The sequence below is a fragment of the Hevea brasiliensis genome, chromosome 11, assembly GCF_030052815.1.
Source record: "Hevea brasiliensis isolate MT/VB/25A 57/8 chromosome 11, ASM3005281v1, whole genome shotgun sequence".
Lineage (NCBI taxonomy): Eukaryota > Viridiplantae > Streptophyta > Magnoliopsida > Malpighiales > Euphorbiaceae > Hevea > Hevea brasiliensis.
The window spans coordinates 2,588,059-2,601,436 of record NC_079503.1 but is presented as its reverse complement, the minus strand read 5'-3'; the positions used below and the strand labels follow the sequence as shown (position 1 = coordinate 2,601,436).

At 31.5% G+C, this 13,378-nt stretch overlaps 1 protein-coding gene and 1 long non-coding RNA gene across 7 annotated transcripts; both read left to right on the top strand.

The window, feature by feature from the left end:
* Positions 1-906: 906 nt before the first annotated feature.
* LOC110637326 (uncharacterized) lies at positions 907-1,837 on the top strand. Its single transcript, XR_002491495.2, has 2 exons — positions 907-1,505; positions 1,613-1,837. It is a non-coding gene; the product is annotated as an uncharacterized LOC110637326 (long non-coding RNA).
* Positions 1,838-4,223: 2,386 nt separating this feature from the next.
* Positions 4,224-12,791, top strand: LOC110637315 (casein kinase 1-like protein HD16). 6 transcript variants are annotated; one of them, XM_058129660.1, is made up of 19 exons: positions 4,224-4,450; positions 5,666-5,829; positions 5,907-6,085; positions 6,618-6,743; positions 6,869-6,942; positions 7,058-7,127; positions 7,251-7,306; positions 7,493-7,564; positions 7,672-7,766; positions 7,890-7,956; positions 8,290-8,419; positions 8,522-8,740; positions 8,835-8,965; positions 9,799-9,973; positions 10,071-10,161; positions 10,320-10,477; positions 10,561-10,749; positions 11,580-11,684; positions 12,329-12,791. In XM_058129660.1, the coding sequence occupies exons 2-18, from the start codon at positions 5,730-5,732 to the stop codon at positions 11,637-11,639; spliced, it is 1,992 nt and encodes a 663-aa protein (XP_057985643.1). In that variant the 5' UTR covers positions 4,224-4,450; positions 5,666-5,729; the 3' UTR covers positions 11,640-11,684; positions 12,329-12,791. The 6 variants fall into 6 exon arrangements, with proteins under 6 accessions (XP_057985643.1, XP_021643050.2, XP_021643051.2 ...); XM_021787358.2 differs by having other exon boundaries at positions 8,516-8,740; XM_021787359.2 differs by having other exon boundaries at positions 4,306-4,450; positions 5,904-6,085.
* Positions 12,792-13,378: the final 587 nt, after the last annotated feature.

Below are 13,378 nucleotides of genomic sequence, written 5' to 3'. Positions count from 1 at the left end.
AAACTATTACGACTTTGACATGACACAGAGAAAAAATTATTATTTAGTTCTTATATATTTTAATAAAATTAATTATTTAATTTTTATATTTTAAAAAATTTATTATTTAATTTTTATATTTTATTTTCGTTAAATTATTTAATTTCTTATCAAATTTTTCATTTTTTATATTAGTTAAATTAATATTTATTAGTATCTTTATTTTAAGAAAATTAATTAATTAATTTCTTCTTATATTTTGAAAAATATAATTATTTAGTCTTTTTATTTTAGTGAAATTAATTAGTTAGTTCATATATTTTAAAAAATATAGTATTTTAAAAAATATATTCTTGAATAAAAATAAAAATTTTGCTATGTGAATATTAAATTTGAATTTATATATTTTTTTACTTTCAATTTTTTTGACATTAGTTTTATGTTTTCTCTATTAGAAAATAATTTTCATTAATTACTTATAAATTTAAGAAGATTGACTTTTTTTAGATAATTTATACCATTTTTACCAGCAAATGAAAATAAAGAAAAATAAGGGGAAAATGATGAGGATGTAGAAGAAAAAAAATATGAAAAGAGAAAAATAAGAGAGACATAGGTGAGAGATAATTAGGATAGTTTAAGTATTAAAAATAATTATGAGACTAAATAATTAATAAAATTAAATTATAAAAATTAATTAATATATTTTTCTTAATTATTTTTATTAAAATAGAAAAATTAAATAATAGTTTAATTTATATTACTAATAAAAAAATTAATGACAGATTAAATAATTTAATAAAAATAAGACATAAAAATTAAATAATAAATTTTTTAAAATGTAAGTACTAAAATATAATTTACCCTTAAATCAACAAACTCTAGCACACCACTTCTGGTTTGTCTCGCTGGGTATATTAAATGGAACTCAGTATTTCAATTTCTTAATGACAAATCCGAATAAAACAATAAAAATTCAAAACAAAGGGAACATATCCACCAGCTAGAACTGCAATCCTTTCTATAGTTTCTAGAATATTTTATTCAAACGATTTACCAAACGAAAAAAAGAAGGATTCTTGTCTCGACCGAAACTTAAAATGCCACGAGGCAGCATTTTAGAGGCCGTCTTGAGCCGCCAACCGAGTCAAAAATCTCGTGTCCATGACGCGTTCCCTTCACATCCAATCTCTAATTTTCCTAGAAAATTCAATGAGCTGCTGCTGTGCAAATTCCAAACGTGCTCCTAAATACCCATATATAAATACCATCAACTCTTTCCTTGCCTACCGTCTCCTTCATTCACCCACTCTTTAAATCTCTCTCTCTCTCTCTCTCTCTCTCTCTCTCTGATTCTTGGTTTCGCTCAATCTTCTTGGACTCGATCTGTTGGTGTTGGTTTTTGAAGATGAGTCCCATGAAGCTGTATGCTGAATTTGCTGGCTTTATGTTCTTGGCACTTTTGCAGCTTGGCTATGGACAAGGCATGGCTCCTTCTCCGGCAGCACGGGGCCCATCCAGCGATGGTGCGTTTCTTTCTTATACTTTCTTTTCTATTTAATTTGATTGGGATGAAATTTATTGGTCTTTCTCCTAATATAGATTTCTGGGTTGACTGTTGTTCTTGTTGCAGGCAAGGCTATTGATCAAGGAATTGCTTACGTCCTTTTGCTAGTGGCTCTTGCAGTCACCTACCTCTTCCACTGATTTCTTTTATACATTTATTCATTTTTCCTTTAAAATTCTTCATGTATTTTCTCCCCCCACATTTACTTGGAGAAATTGCAGCCATTTTGTATCTATTATAAATTCTTGTAATTTATAGAAAAAAAAATAAAGATTATTATTTTTTTCTCTAGCCCAAATGGAGAACAATGTTTCAATTGTTTGATTCCTAAAAATAATTTAATAATCTAAAAATAAATAGCTAAAGAGAAAGGAAAGAATAATATGCAAAATGAGAGTTCCAAGTATAACAGCTAAAACACTTGCAGTTGTATCGTGTACTTCTTTACCTTCAAGAGTGACAATGAATTGGACTCGAATAACTTAACAAAATCTCAGGTGGAGCTGGACTAAGCTTGATGTCAAGCCCAAATGTTTATGCTCCAAACTTAAAAAATCATTTTGTCCCGTATACTCAACTCAACTAAGTTTTTATCCCAAAAATTTATGATCGACTATATAGATTCACTTTTTTCACTCTGAACGATTTTGGGTTAAATCCTCAGAAATGTGTAATACTCTAAGTCATGTTGTACTACTCTTCTCTAAGTCAATTTAGGTCTACCCTTTTTTTCTTTCTATCCTCTAACCTAACGTGCTCTACTTGTCTAACTAGAGTTTCCGTATGTCTACGCTTCACATGACCAAATCACCTTAATCTTCCTTCTCTCAACTTATCTTCAATTGGCACCACTCCTACCTTTTCTCTAATACTTTCATTACGGACTTTATCTAGCCTAGTATGGCCACTCATCCACCTTAACATTCTCATCTCTGCAACTCTTAACTTAGATGATGCATATTATTCTTTCAGTGCCCAACACTCACTACCATATAACATAGCCGGTCGTATGGCTATATGACCCACATGTTTTATGGAAAATAATCATATAAAAAATTAGAAAATTTATAATTTTTACCTTATATTATACTTTAATTTTAAATTTTAAAAAATTAAATAATTAATCTTTAAATTTTATATTATATTACACTTTAGTCTTTAAATTTTAAAAAATTAATTATTTAATCTCTAAATTTTACATTATATCATAATTTAATTTCTATAATTTTAATATATATAACAATTAATTATTTTGTTGATTGATAAAATTGTTATTAATACTAAAATAATAAAGATTGAATTATTCTATATATTAAAATAAAAATTATTAAATAATTAATTTTTTAAAATTTAAAGATTAAAGTGTAATATAGTATAAAATTTATAGACTAAATAATTAATTTTCTAAGATATAGAAACTAAAATATAATATAAAATAAATTTAGAGATCAAATTATAAATTTTCTAAAAAATTTTAAATTATTTATACACAAAATATAAATAATATATCATAATACATTTTATATATATATATATATATATATATATTTCACTCCTATCAACTCGACGCCATATTTTCTGTTTAATGTATAAAAACAAAATTACAATTAACACCCTAAATCCATATTTAATTCTAAATTTTTGATATACATGTTAGGCCTTATTTTTTTTTTCTTTCAATTATATGAATCATGATGTATTTATTTTATTCTTGAAACTAAAATAATATTACGCTGTTTTTTGGCCAATTTATCAATTTGATATATTTTTAAATTAATTACATATTAATTAAATATTTTATTAGTAAAAATATTTAAATAAATTAATTTAATAAACTTTTCATAAATATCTTGAATAAAACTTAATTATTCTCTCAAGTTTTTTTTACAAATATTAAGAAAATAATTAGATAATATTAATTTTATAAAAAAAATTAATAATTAACTAAATTATTCTCATAATATCATTAAAAGTACTGGTGTTAAGAAAAGGTATATGTATTGAAAATAATAAAAGATAAAAGTAAAGTTAAAAAAAAATAATGATGTTTTATTGATTTTTTAAAATAGCAAATAAAATGAAATAAATTTTTTCTAAATTATTTATTATGATGAGACAAAAAAATAATATAATAAATAATATTATGTAAATTAAACCTACATAAATTGCAAATTCATAATTTTTAATAAAAAATTTTTTCATCTAAACTTGATTTGTTATAAATTTAAAATACTATATATATATATTTTAAATAAAAAATATTTTTAAATTTTAATTTTATCAAACTTTTTTCAAATGTTACCATTAATAAGGGTTAAAAGACCTTTAATTATAACATTGTGAATATTGTTTCTTATAAATTATTATTATTAACCCTTTAATTTCTTATTAACCATCCTTATAAAAAAGTATATAATGAAAATAAAATTTAAAATTATTCTTATTTATTTTTCAAAATAATTATTAAATATAACGTAATATGCTTTTAAGCCTTATCTGTCACCACAAAAAAGCGACAGCCAACATCAACAACAACTATTTTTTATCTATCACTGTGGCTATGCTATTCGTGGGTGACCAAACGAACGTCACAGCCAAGCACACTTTCAAGCTTAATCTTTAAATTGGGGTCTAGATACCCTAGTAGTGATGTCCACCATAAGAAGCAACTCCCTCACGCAAGGAAACCCACGTACTCAGTGTTCTAACGTGCGCACTTAGATACCCGTGCACCGTCTCTCCCCCACACACATTACATATACCAAGAAGTCACCCACCACCATCGATTCTTTCTTTATTTTCCCTTCCATAAAAAAGGATCAAAATTCGTTTGAGCTCATTACCTTCATCAAATCCTTTAGCTTAGATGATTCTGGTTTCAAATTTCCAATTCATTCCATAAAGGTATGTGCTTTAACGGTTGTCTTCTTATCATGGTGTAATGGGTTCTATTAAGACTACTAAATCATGTTTAAACAAATTATCATGTGCTCCTGATATCGTGTCTTTTGTTGGTTTTTGTGCTGATGGTGCATTCATAAGGATGGATCTGTATGTGGATATTGATCCTTTTGAATGTTTTCTTGTACGATCATGTTTGATGAGTTTGCGTGGCGTTTTCGATAATCATCTAGTGCGATAGGTTCGATTTTCATCAGTTTCAAGTCTTTGCTAGAGGTTGTTTTGTGTTTACAAATTTTTATTTCTGGGCATTGATTCTGATTTTTCGAATTAGATTGTTTATAATCAACTGTTGATGGAAGGTGTGCGTTTTTCTCTTTTTGTTTCATTTTGTCAATTGTGATATTTGGGCAACTAAGGATAGTTGTTGTTAAAGCTTATAATCATGATAATGTTGACATTTGCTTATTTTGGATGATTCTTAGATTTTGATATCTGATTCTGACGTATGTAAGTTGTAACGCAGTACTTGTGAATCAAATTTGCTTTCTATAGTGTATAAGGCACCGAATTAGAGAGTTTAAGTTGCATTCAATTTAAAAACTTGAATTAGTGATGCTATGAATGCCTGTTATGTTGGCGTGTTTATTTATTTATTGGGTTTTTATTTTCCTTTAGCTAATTTAGCATTGCTGAATGTATGAAGGTCATATACTTTTTACAAGTCTTATGTGAAGGGTTTTCATTGGCTGTTTGCAACTGTATACCAATGAAGTTTTACGCAGTGAAATTTTGAAATGTATGCTTCGTGTAGAATGTTGATTATAACAATTATGGTTTAGTTTGAGAGGCTTTTATCATGTATGTTATAATAATAAAGTGGGGTCTTTCATGAAAATGTCTCTTTTTGTTTCCTCATTAATTGTTTCCTTTGTTGTTATTTCTGATTTTAAGTGCTATGTAAGGCTTCCTTTTTCACTGTTTTTCAAATTTGGTTTCAGTTTATAAGTTTCGTGCACATTCATTTTATATTTAGATCAAGCTACCAAAAGCTCTTTTGGCTAATTGACTTTTTATCTGAAATTGTGTTGGTAAAAAGGGAGAAAAAGAGACTTAAAGAATTGGAGACTTTTTATCTGAATTAATCAGTTCTCTTCTTCTTTTTCAAGTTTATTTAAAAATACTTCTCATTTGTTTGTTCTATTATTTTTCTTTTAGGGATGATTACCCATATTTCCCTGGTCCGCTAGATAGAAATAAGTAACTTTTGCATGGGAAAAGAATGCCAGATTTGCAAGCTGGAGTTCGGCGATCACAGAGGGTCAAACAAAACCAGAATCCTTCTGGTTTAGTTCCAACTGCTCGGCGTGGTGCTGGAAGAGGTAATGGCTCCCAAGCTTTACTCTTGAAATGGCTATCCTGTTGACTTGGTGTTTCTTTGTCATCCCTTTGCCAGCAGGTCGAGGTAGAGGCTCTAGAGCAATGAACCAAGATGAGAATGCAAAGCTTTTAGTTGGTGGAGTGCGTGGCAGGGGACGTGCAGGTCTGGACTTGCCAGCAAGACAGGCAGTTGAGAAAAGTGCAGAAAAATTGGCTGCTGGAGAAGAGGAAGGAAGCACAAGTCCGCTTCCTGAGAGGGTACATATCTTCATATGGCATTCTTGTGAATTTTAGGTTTCAGTTTATGTTGTGTCACTTAGGCTCTTAAGTTTGTTATTGTTGTTTTGGGGGAATTTTTACCTTTTAATGTACTACTGCAAGCGAGATACATGGTAAAAGGTGTAGGTAAATGAGCTGGAATGAAAGTGACACAATTTACCTATTTTTATTTGGAAGGCATACTTCTGGTAAGTGGTAACTCAAAAAGTTAATTTTCTAACTTTAAAATGATGATTTATATGGTTGCCCTTTTCTTCTAAGCTTACTGGCTTTGTTTTGAAATCTCTTGAAACTAGCCTAACCCAGCGGTTCTCATTTTAAAAGAAATTAGACGTCATAATGTGCATAGGTTGTATGGCATGACATATTGTAAAACGTAATGATCTTCCTGAAAATGTATGTAGCATATATTACATTGCAAATTGCATAACACTAACAACTCTTAACTGCTTAAAATTCATTTATTGTAGACAATATTTTATGAAAATTATTATTTTTCTCTCCTTATTAGGTACAATTTGGCAACTCCCCTGTGTACAAGTTAGAGAGAAAGCTAGGGAAAGGGGGTTTTGGTCAAGTTTATGTTGGAAGAAGGGTGTCTGGTGGTACAGGTCGTACTGGGCCTGATGCTGTTGAGGTTTGTGCTCTTGTATACTTTGGTAAACCTGTATAGAAATTCCTAGGATTTTTTTTTAAAATAAAAATTCCTAGGAGAGAGGTTGATGGCCTTTTTTAATAGCAGTTTTCTGTCTGATTCTATAGGTTGCTTTGAAATTTGAGCACTGTAATAGCAAAGGATGCAGTTACGGCCCTCCTTATGAGTGGCAAGTATATAGGTAGGTCATGATTTCATTGTTGCCGTTTTATTTGTTCCAATTTCTGTGACCTAACTAGTCTTTCTAATTGAATGTTTTGTTTTGTTTATTTTTGTTTTTTTTTTTTTTTTTAAAGCACTCTCAATGGTTGTTATGGGCTACCATTGGTTCATTATAAAGGTCAACAAAGCGACTACTATATCCTAGTGAGTTTCTTCTCTATAATTTCCTATGACGTCTTCATAAATGTCTTTTTGTTTGATTTGCTTGTATTTCATCAGCATTTATTCGTGATCTCATCTCACCTTTTATTTTGAGTTTGAATTCAGGTCATGGACATGCTTGGACCTAGCCTTTGGGATGTTTGGAACTCTAATAATCAAACGTATGTGACTAAATAATTCCAATAACATTCTCCACCACCCCCCCACCAAAACAACACACACACACACACCCCCCACTACTACCACCACCACAAAACTGCCATCACAAAAGAAAGGTCTTCAAATTATTCTAAAAATTCAATTCTTTCTTTTAATACTTCTTTGTTTAAATTTTGTTTTTGGTGCAGGCTGTCTGAACAGATGGTTGCTTGTATAGCAGTGGAGGCAATATCAATTCTAGAACAGCTCCACTTAAGAGGGTGTGTCATATGCATTTATATTGTGTGTGTGTGTGTGTGTGTGTGTGTGTGTCTCCTTCCTCCTTTTACTTTAGTTATGCCTAATCGTTTTTCCATTTCTTCTCCAGTTTTGTTCATGGGGATGTTAAGCCAGAGAACTTTTTGCTTGGCCTGCCTGGGACACCCAATGAAAAGAAGTTGTATCTAATTGATCTTGGTTTGGGTACGGCTTCTTATGTGGACTAACTTTATCAACTTCTAGTTCTTGACATTTGGGGATGCTTATATGATGTTATGTCATAATTAATGATAGAAAGAATTGTGACTCTGCTATTGTCTGCTTCAGCTTCAAGATGGCGGGATGCAACTTCTGGTCGTCATGTTGATTATGACCAAAAGCCTGATGTTTTCAGGTAAATGTTTCTATTACTAACTGTAATTTTGGACCAGTGGATCATTGGCTCATTGAAATCATTGGCTCATTGAAATCATTGGCTTATTGAAATTATTAACTCTAAATGTATTTTAGAGAATGAAATTCATAAATATCTCATGTTAGAGTTTACTTTCCTGTTTATATGTTCTGTATCTTGCCACAAGCAACCAGTTTGATTTGGTTGCATATCTTATTGTTGTTATGCTCTACTGAATAATTTTCATCTTTTATCCTTATTTACGTTCCTTTGGATCTGTCGCGCACACAATATTTATCTTGAAATCCTCATATTGTTTTATATTTTTTGCAGGGGAACTGTTCGGTACGCTAGTGTACATGCTCATTTGGGTAGGACGGGTAGCCGAAGGGATGATCTTGAGTCCCTAGCTTATACCCTCATATTCCTCCTTAAGGGAAAGCTTCCTTGGCAAGGTTATGTTGTAAGTTTTTACACCATGATTAACTTAATTTTGCAACTTTTGCTTGTTGATTTTCCTTTTGTTTCGCTATATATTATGATTTGATTTGTCTTTGAGCTTCAGGGAGAAAACAAAGGATTTCTTGTTTGTAAAAAGAAGATGGCAACTTCTCCTGAAATGCTTTGTTTCTTGTGTCCTCCTCCTTTTCAACAATTTCATGACATGGTGACCAACATGAGATTTGATGAAGAACCCAATTATTCAAAGCTCATTTCCCTTTTTGACAACAGCATAGGCTCCAATATTATGTTACGACCTATTCTAACTGATGGAGCTATTAAGGTTGTTGCGTGGTGGTTACATTGACTTGTTAATCTTTAATGTTTATTTATTTTTTTAATAAAAATTATTTTTGGCAATCCTTTAATTATTATAGGTGGGTCAGAAGAGGGGAAGGTCATTTGTTGAATTGGAGGATGGTGGGCAGCTCAAGAAGAAAGTACGGCTTGGTACTCCAGCTACACAGTGGATCTCAGTCTATAATTTTAGATTGTCAATGAAGCAGAGGTTAGTAATATGATTAAGCATATATGATGCAGAATTGAATTCCAGCTCCTCTTTCAGTGAAGATGAGGATGCCCTCTAGAACAATTGTGTGCAGCTTCAGGACTTTGTTGACATGTTTTCGCATGATCTTGTTTTGCAATGTATATACATGTATATAAACTAACAATATAATTAGGATTGTTATGCGGTCCAAGAAGACTCAATTTAGCAATTACGTTAATTTAATTTTTCATTGTAAAATCAGGAATTTTATATTTCTATTATTTAGGAAATTTAACGAGTAAGTAATATTTTATTTTATTTGGGAAGTTTACGTTCGTTTAGATTCCTGATTTGTTTTGGTTTACTATACCTCGTTTGTTACTAATAGGACTAGTTGATAAACTATAAATCCTTATTTCTAAGTATTTTATAAGAGAGAATATTATTATGATTATATTATTGTTGACAATTAATAAAATTTGAGGATTTGCTTTTCTTCCTTTGCATCTTGACTCTTTTAAGAATTTGTTTCTCATCCCTGGTTCCACATCGATTTGTTATAAGAACTTGTTCTACATCAAACTGCATTGATTCTCAGTCATTTTTGTTATTGTTACTTCTCTCTCCTTCTATTATTTATTTTTTAATGTTGGGTTCTTTTTAATTTTTAATGTTTGTGGTATATAATAGTGTTATTGTAGAGAACTTAACATGCTTGGATGATATTGATTATTTGTTGGATTGGATGGCAATCTAGTTATAGCTTTTTTTCTATAAATAGCTGGTTTCACTTGTTTTAGTATTAGAATCTTCTTCTCTTGTCATCAAGTAATTGACTGTCTTTACTGCAGGTATCACTACAATGTAATGGATTCAAGAATTGACCAGCATGTGGTGAAAGGGAAGGAAGATGGTTTGTACATTAGCTGTGTGGCCTCATCTGCAAATTTGTGGGCCATTATTATGGACGCGGGAACAGGGTTTACATCACAGGTTTATGAATTATCTCCCTTTTTCTTACACAAGGTAGGCATTATTTAGCTTTTTAACTTTCAACTTTGCTATTCATCAATTTAGTCATCCATTCACTCAGCAAGCTTGTCCTTTCTGATTATTTCATCAGGAGTGGATAATGGAACAATGGGACAAGAATTATTATATCACTTCTGTTGCTGGCACAGCTAATGGCAGTGCCTTGGTTGTTATGTCAAAGGGTAAAGAAAACTTAATAAATACCTTTTTCATTTTGTCTCCTTTGTCCTGTCATGGTCTTGAAAATTATATTTTGTTTTTGATAAGCTTTGTCCAGTAAGTACCGTTGAGCAATTCAATGATTTGTCTAATGTTGGTCCTTTTGTTCTTGTTATTGAAGGTACTCCTTACACTCAACAATCCTACAAAGTTAGTGATGTATTTCCTTTCAAATGGATCAATAAAAAGTGGAAAGAAGGCTTCTCTGTTACCTCAATGACCACTGCAGGTAGCAAGTGGGGCATTGTAATGTCCAGGAATGCAGGTTATCCTAGTCAGGTTGTCCATTTGCCAACTATCATATTCTACCTCAGATAGAAAACTGCAGACAGCACTGAACATTTTTCAAATTCTACTTCTAGGTTGTTGAGCTTGATTTCCTCTATCCCAGTGAGGGGATCCATAGAAGGTGGGAGAATGGATATCGAATAACCTCAACTGCTGCTACAGCAGATCAAGCTGCATTCATACTTAGTGCTCCCAAGAGGAAATCACAAGATGTGGCACAGGAAACCTTGCGGACTTCTGCATTTCCTAGTACTCATGTCAAGGTACATGTAAATTTTGTTACAACTCCCCCTCCCCCGCCCTCTTTGATGCTTAAATGTGTGCCACCAATTTACTAGGGTCTCTGATACTTGCTTACTGATTTTCTGCTACGTTCTCCGTCCATTTTTCTTTTCCCACAAATTTACTTCTTTTTTCTAATTGAGGAGATTTCATTATAGCTGTTTATGGGAATACTATTCACATTATGTGATGAGTTTGGGTGAAGTATGGCATGTCCATGCACTGGGTTTGAGGTGAGGATTTTCTATGAACTAATAAGATTCTAGTGCATTGGAGCTATGAATACAGGGAGCGAGCTTCCCAATCTACAAACCTGGTGGTGAAAATTTTATTTTTCCACTGCAAGAATTGCTTTAATTCAGTCTTTGCTGTCTACCATGTATATTAAGTTCATAATGAATTTTCTCTGGGAAAAGAAAAAGATGTCAGTGTATGAGGTTTGGAAAGATCACTTATCTTTTGTTAGAGCTTAGCCTTGGAAAGAAGCTGCATTGCAAATTTGTAAGCATATCATTTTGTGCATTAATTGAACGCAGAGTATGTTTAAGGGCTAAAAACTGATAAAAATAGTTTTAGCTCTAATTCTGTGGTTAAAGATTTTTCAGAATTATCTTAATGAATCAGTTTTATCTAAGAATTGACTGACATAGAGAGCTTTCATGCATTATAATGGTTGTTCTACACCAAATTCTTATATATGCAAATGTTTATTTTGAGAGTCCTTAAAATGTCTTGGTAAGTTAATTTTACATGTGAAAGTTTGGGATAGTAAATAAGCAGATAAGGAATTTTTCTTTCATCTAAATGGTAGGATAAATGGTCAAAGAATCTGTACATTGCATCCATCTGCTATGGGAGAACAGTATCATGAAGTTGGGACTTTGGAAGAAAAACCACACATGCAAATAAGCAGGAGGTGAGAATCGATGTCTTGCCCACACTTTGTCAATTATTTCTTGCCTATTACAAGCATTTGTGTATGGATTAGCTAAGGAGTGACTTTTTGGTCAATTCCATCAAGTTGTGCTGAAAAATAACTGTTTTTGAATTCTTGATTGGTGCCTCGCTTGCTAATGATTATATTTTGGATTGCCACAATTGGAACAATGTTTGATAATTTTTGGTAAATGAAAGTACAGTAACCATGTTTGTTTGGCCAAATTTCTAGTAAAAAGTGCTTACACCATGCTACGGGAATTTATGTTGACAAAGTTCTAGATTGATAGAATTGAATTATTTAGCTTAGTATGCCCTTAAAGAAGCTTTCAACAATAAAAGTGTAGGAAGGAGACGTGCTTGGAGAATGCATATGGAAGATTTATTTGTTTCTTGAGGTTTCCTGCAGGACTTACTGAGTGCGTTTCCTTTATATTTTTGCCGCATCTGTGGGTAATAATAATTTCAAATTGGGCGGTTTGATTGCCAAGCTCTATATGATTGTGATATAAAACTAAATATGATCTTGTGTAGCATATTGAGTTCATTAGTGAACAAGTTTCGGTGTTATCATGCATCACAATAAGACTTCAACTAATATTATTATCTTTCTGGTAAATGTAGGTTGGTGGTTTGCGTGGCATCACCATTGTGGACTTTTTAGAGGATTCAAAAGTCTTGGAGTGTGCCTAGATAAGTTGCTTTGCAACATTCTAGGATAAAAACTCCAATATTGGCAGCCTTATAATGGGCCAGCATGACCTTTTTTTTTATATCGTGGTTCACTATGGCTGTTGACAACCAGAGAATTTGTACAGTTACCAAATATATGAGGAATCTCTATAACCTTTTGTAATTGGTATTGGCCTGAGAGGACTGTTTACCAGTTTAAAGAAAACAAAGCCTCTCACATAGTTAAAGTTTGAAAAAGCTGTTGGATGACAATATTTAAGGGGTTGCAAGAAGGATCATCACCCCAATTTAATGTTATGTCACTGTAATAGCCAGTGAAATGGATAGCATCACTATCATTTGTTGTTAAATTTTTTTTTTTTGTTTGTATGAAATATAACAGATTGATTGAGCATGGCTTGGATTTTAATTGTGTTGATGATGTGACTCCTAGGTTCTGAGAAAATGACGAGGGTGTTGCTGTGAAAGGTGAAAACCATTGGATGAGAGCATTTGTATGCATAAAGAAAGATTGTATGGAAGAGGCTCTAACTGTAAGGTTTGCTTGATTCTTTCCAACTTCAGGAAACTCATCAACCTGGAAAGTAGGGCCGCCAAATAACTTTGTTTGCTCTGGAGGAAATATGAAATCAAACGGATTTTGGAACCTAATTCTCTTCGGCTAAATTTTCTTCATTGCGCAAGGGGAATCCTAGTGATGTTACTCTTCCTTTTTTTTTATTTTTATTTTTTTTAAGATAGATAGATGGAGATAAGATTCACAAGATAAAGAATATTAATTCACTCATACATCGAAAAACAAATAGAGATATTCTTTAAAAAACTTAAAAATGAATTTTTTTTTTCTACCTTCACATGTATAGATGTCTGCGAATATAAATGTAGTCGGTTTACCTTTAGTCTAAAAGTTCTCTATGTTATGTAAATTGGTAGCATCACATAAATTCATACAATTGCTTGAAAATCATTTTGTAAAGGTAA

What these genes read in the sequence shown, in the direction of transcription:
- LOC110637315 (XM_021787354.2), top strand. Translation starts at nt 5,730, where the DNA reads ATGCCAGATTTGCAAGCTGGAGTTCGGCGATCACAGAGGGTCAAACAA. An exon ending in TGGAACTCTAATAATCAAAC is followed by an intron (nt 7,307 to 7,492) that starts GTATGTGACTAA and finishes TTTTTGGTGCAG; the next exon opens with GCTGTCTGAACAGATGGTTG. An exon ending in TTCCTTGGCAAGGTTATGTT is followed by an intron (nt 8,420 to 8,515) that starts GTAAGTTTTTAC and finishes TTTGTCTTTGAG; the next exon opens with CTTCAGGGAGAAAACAAAGG.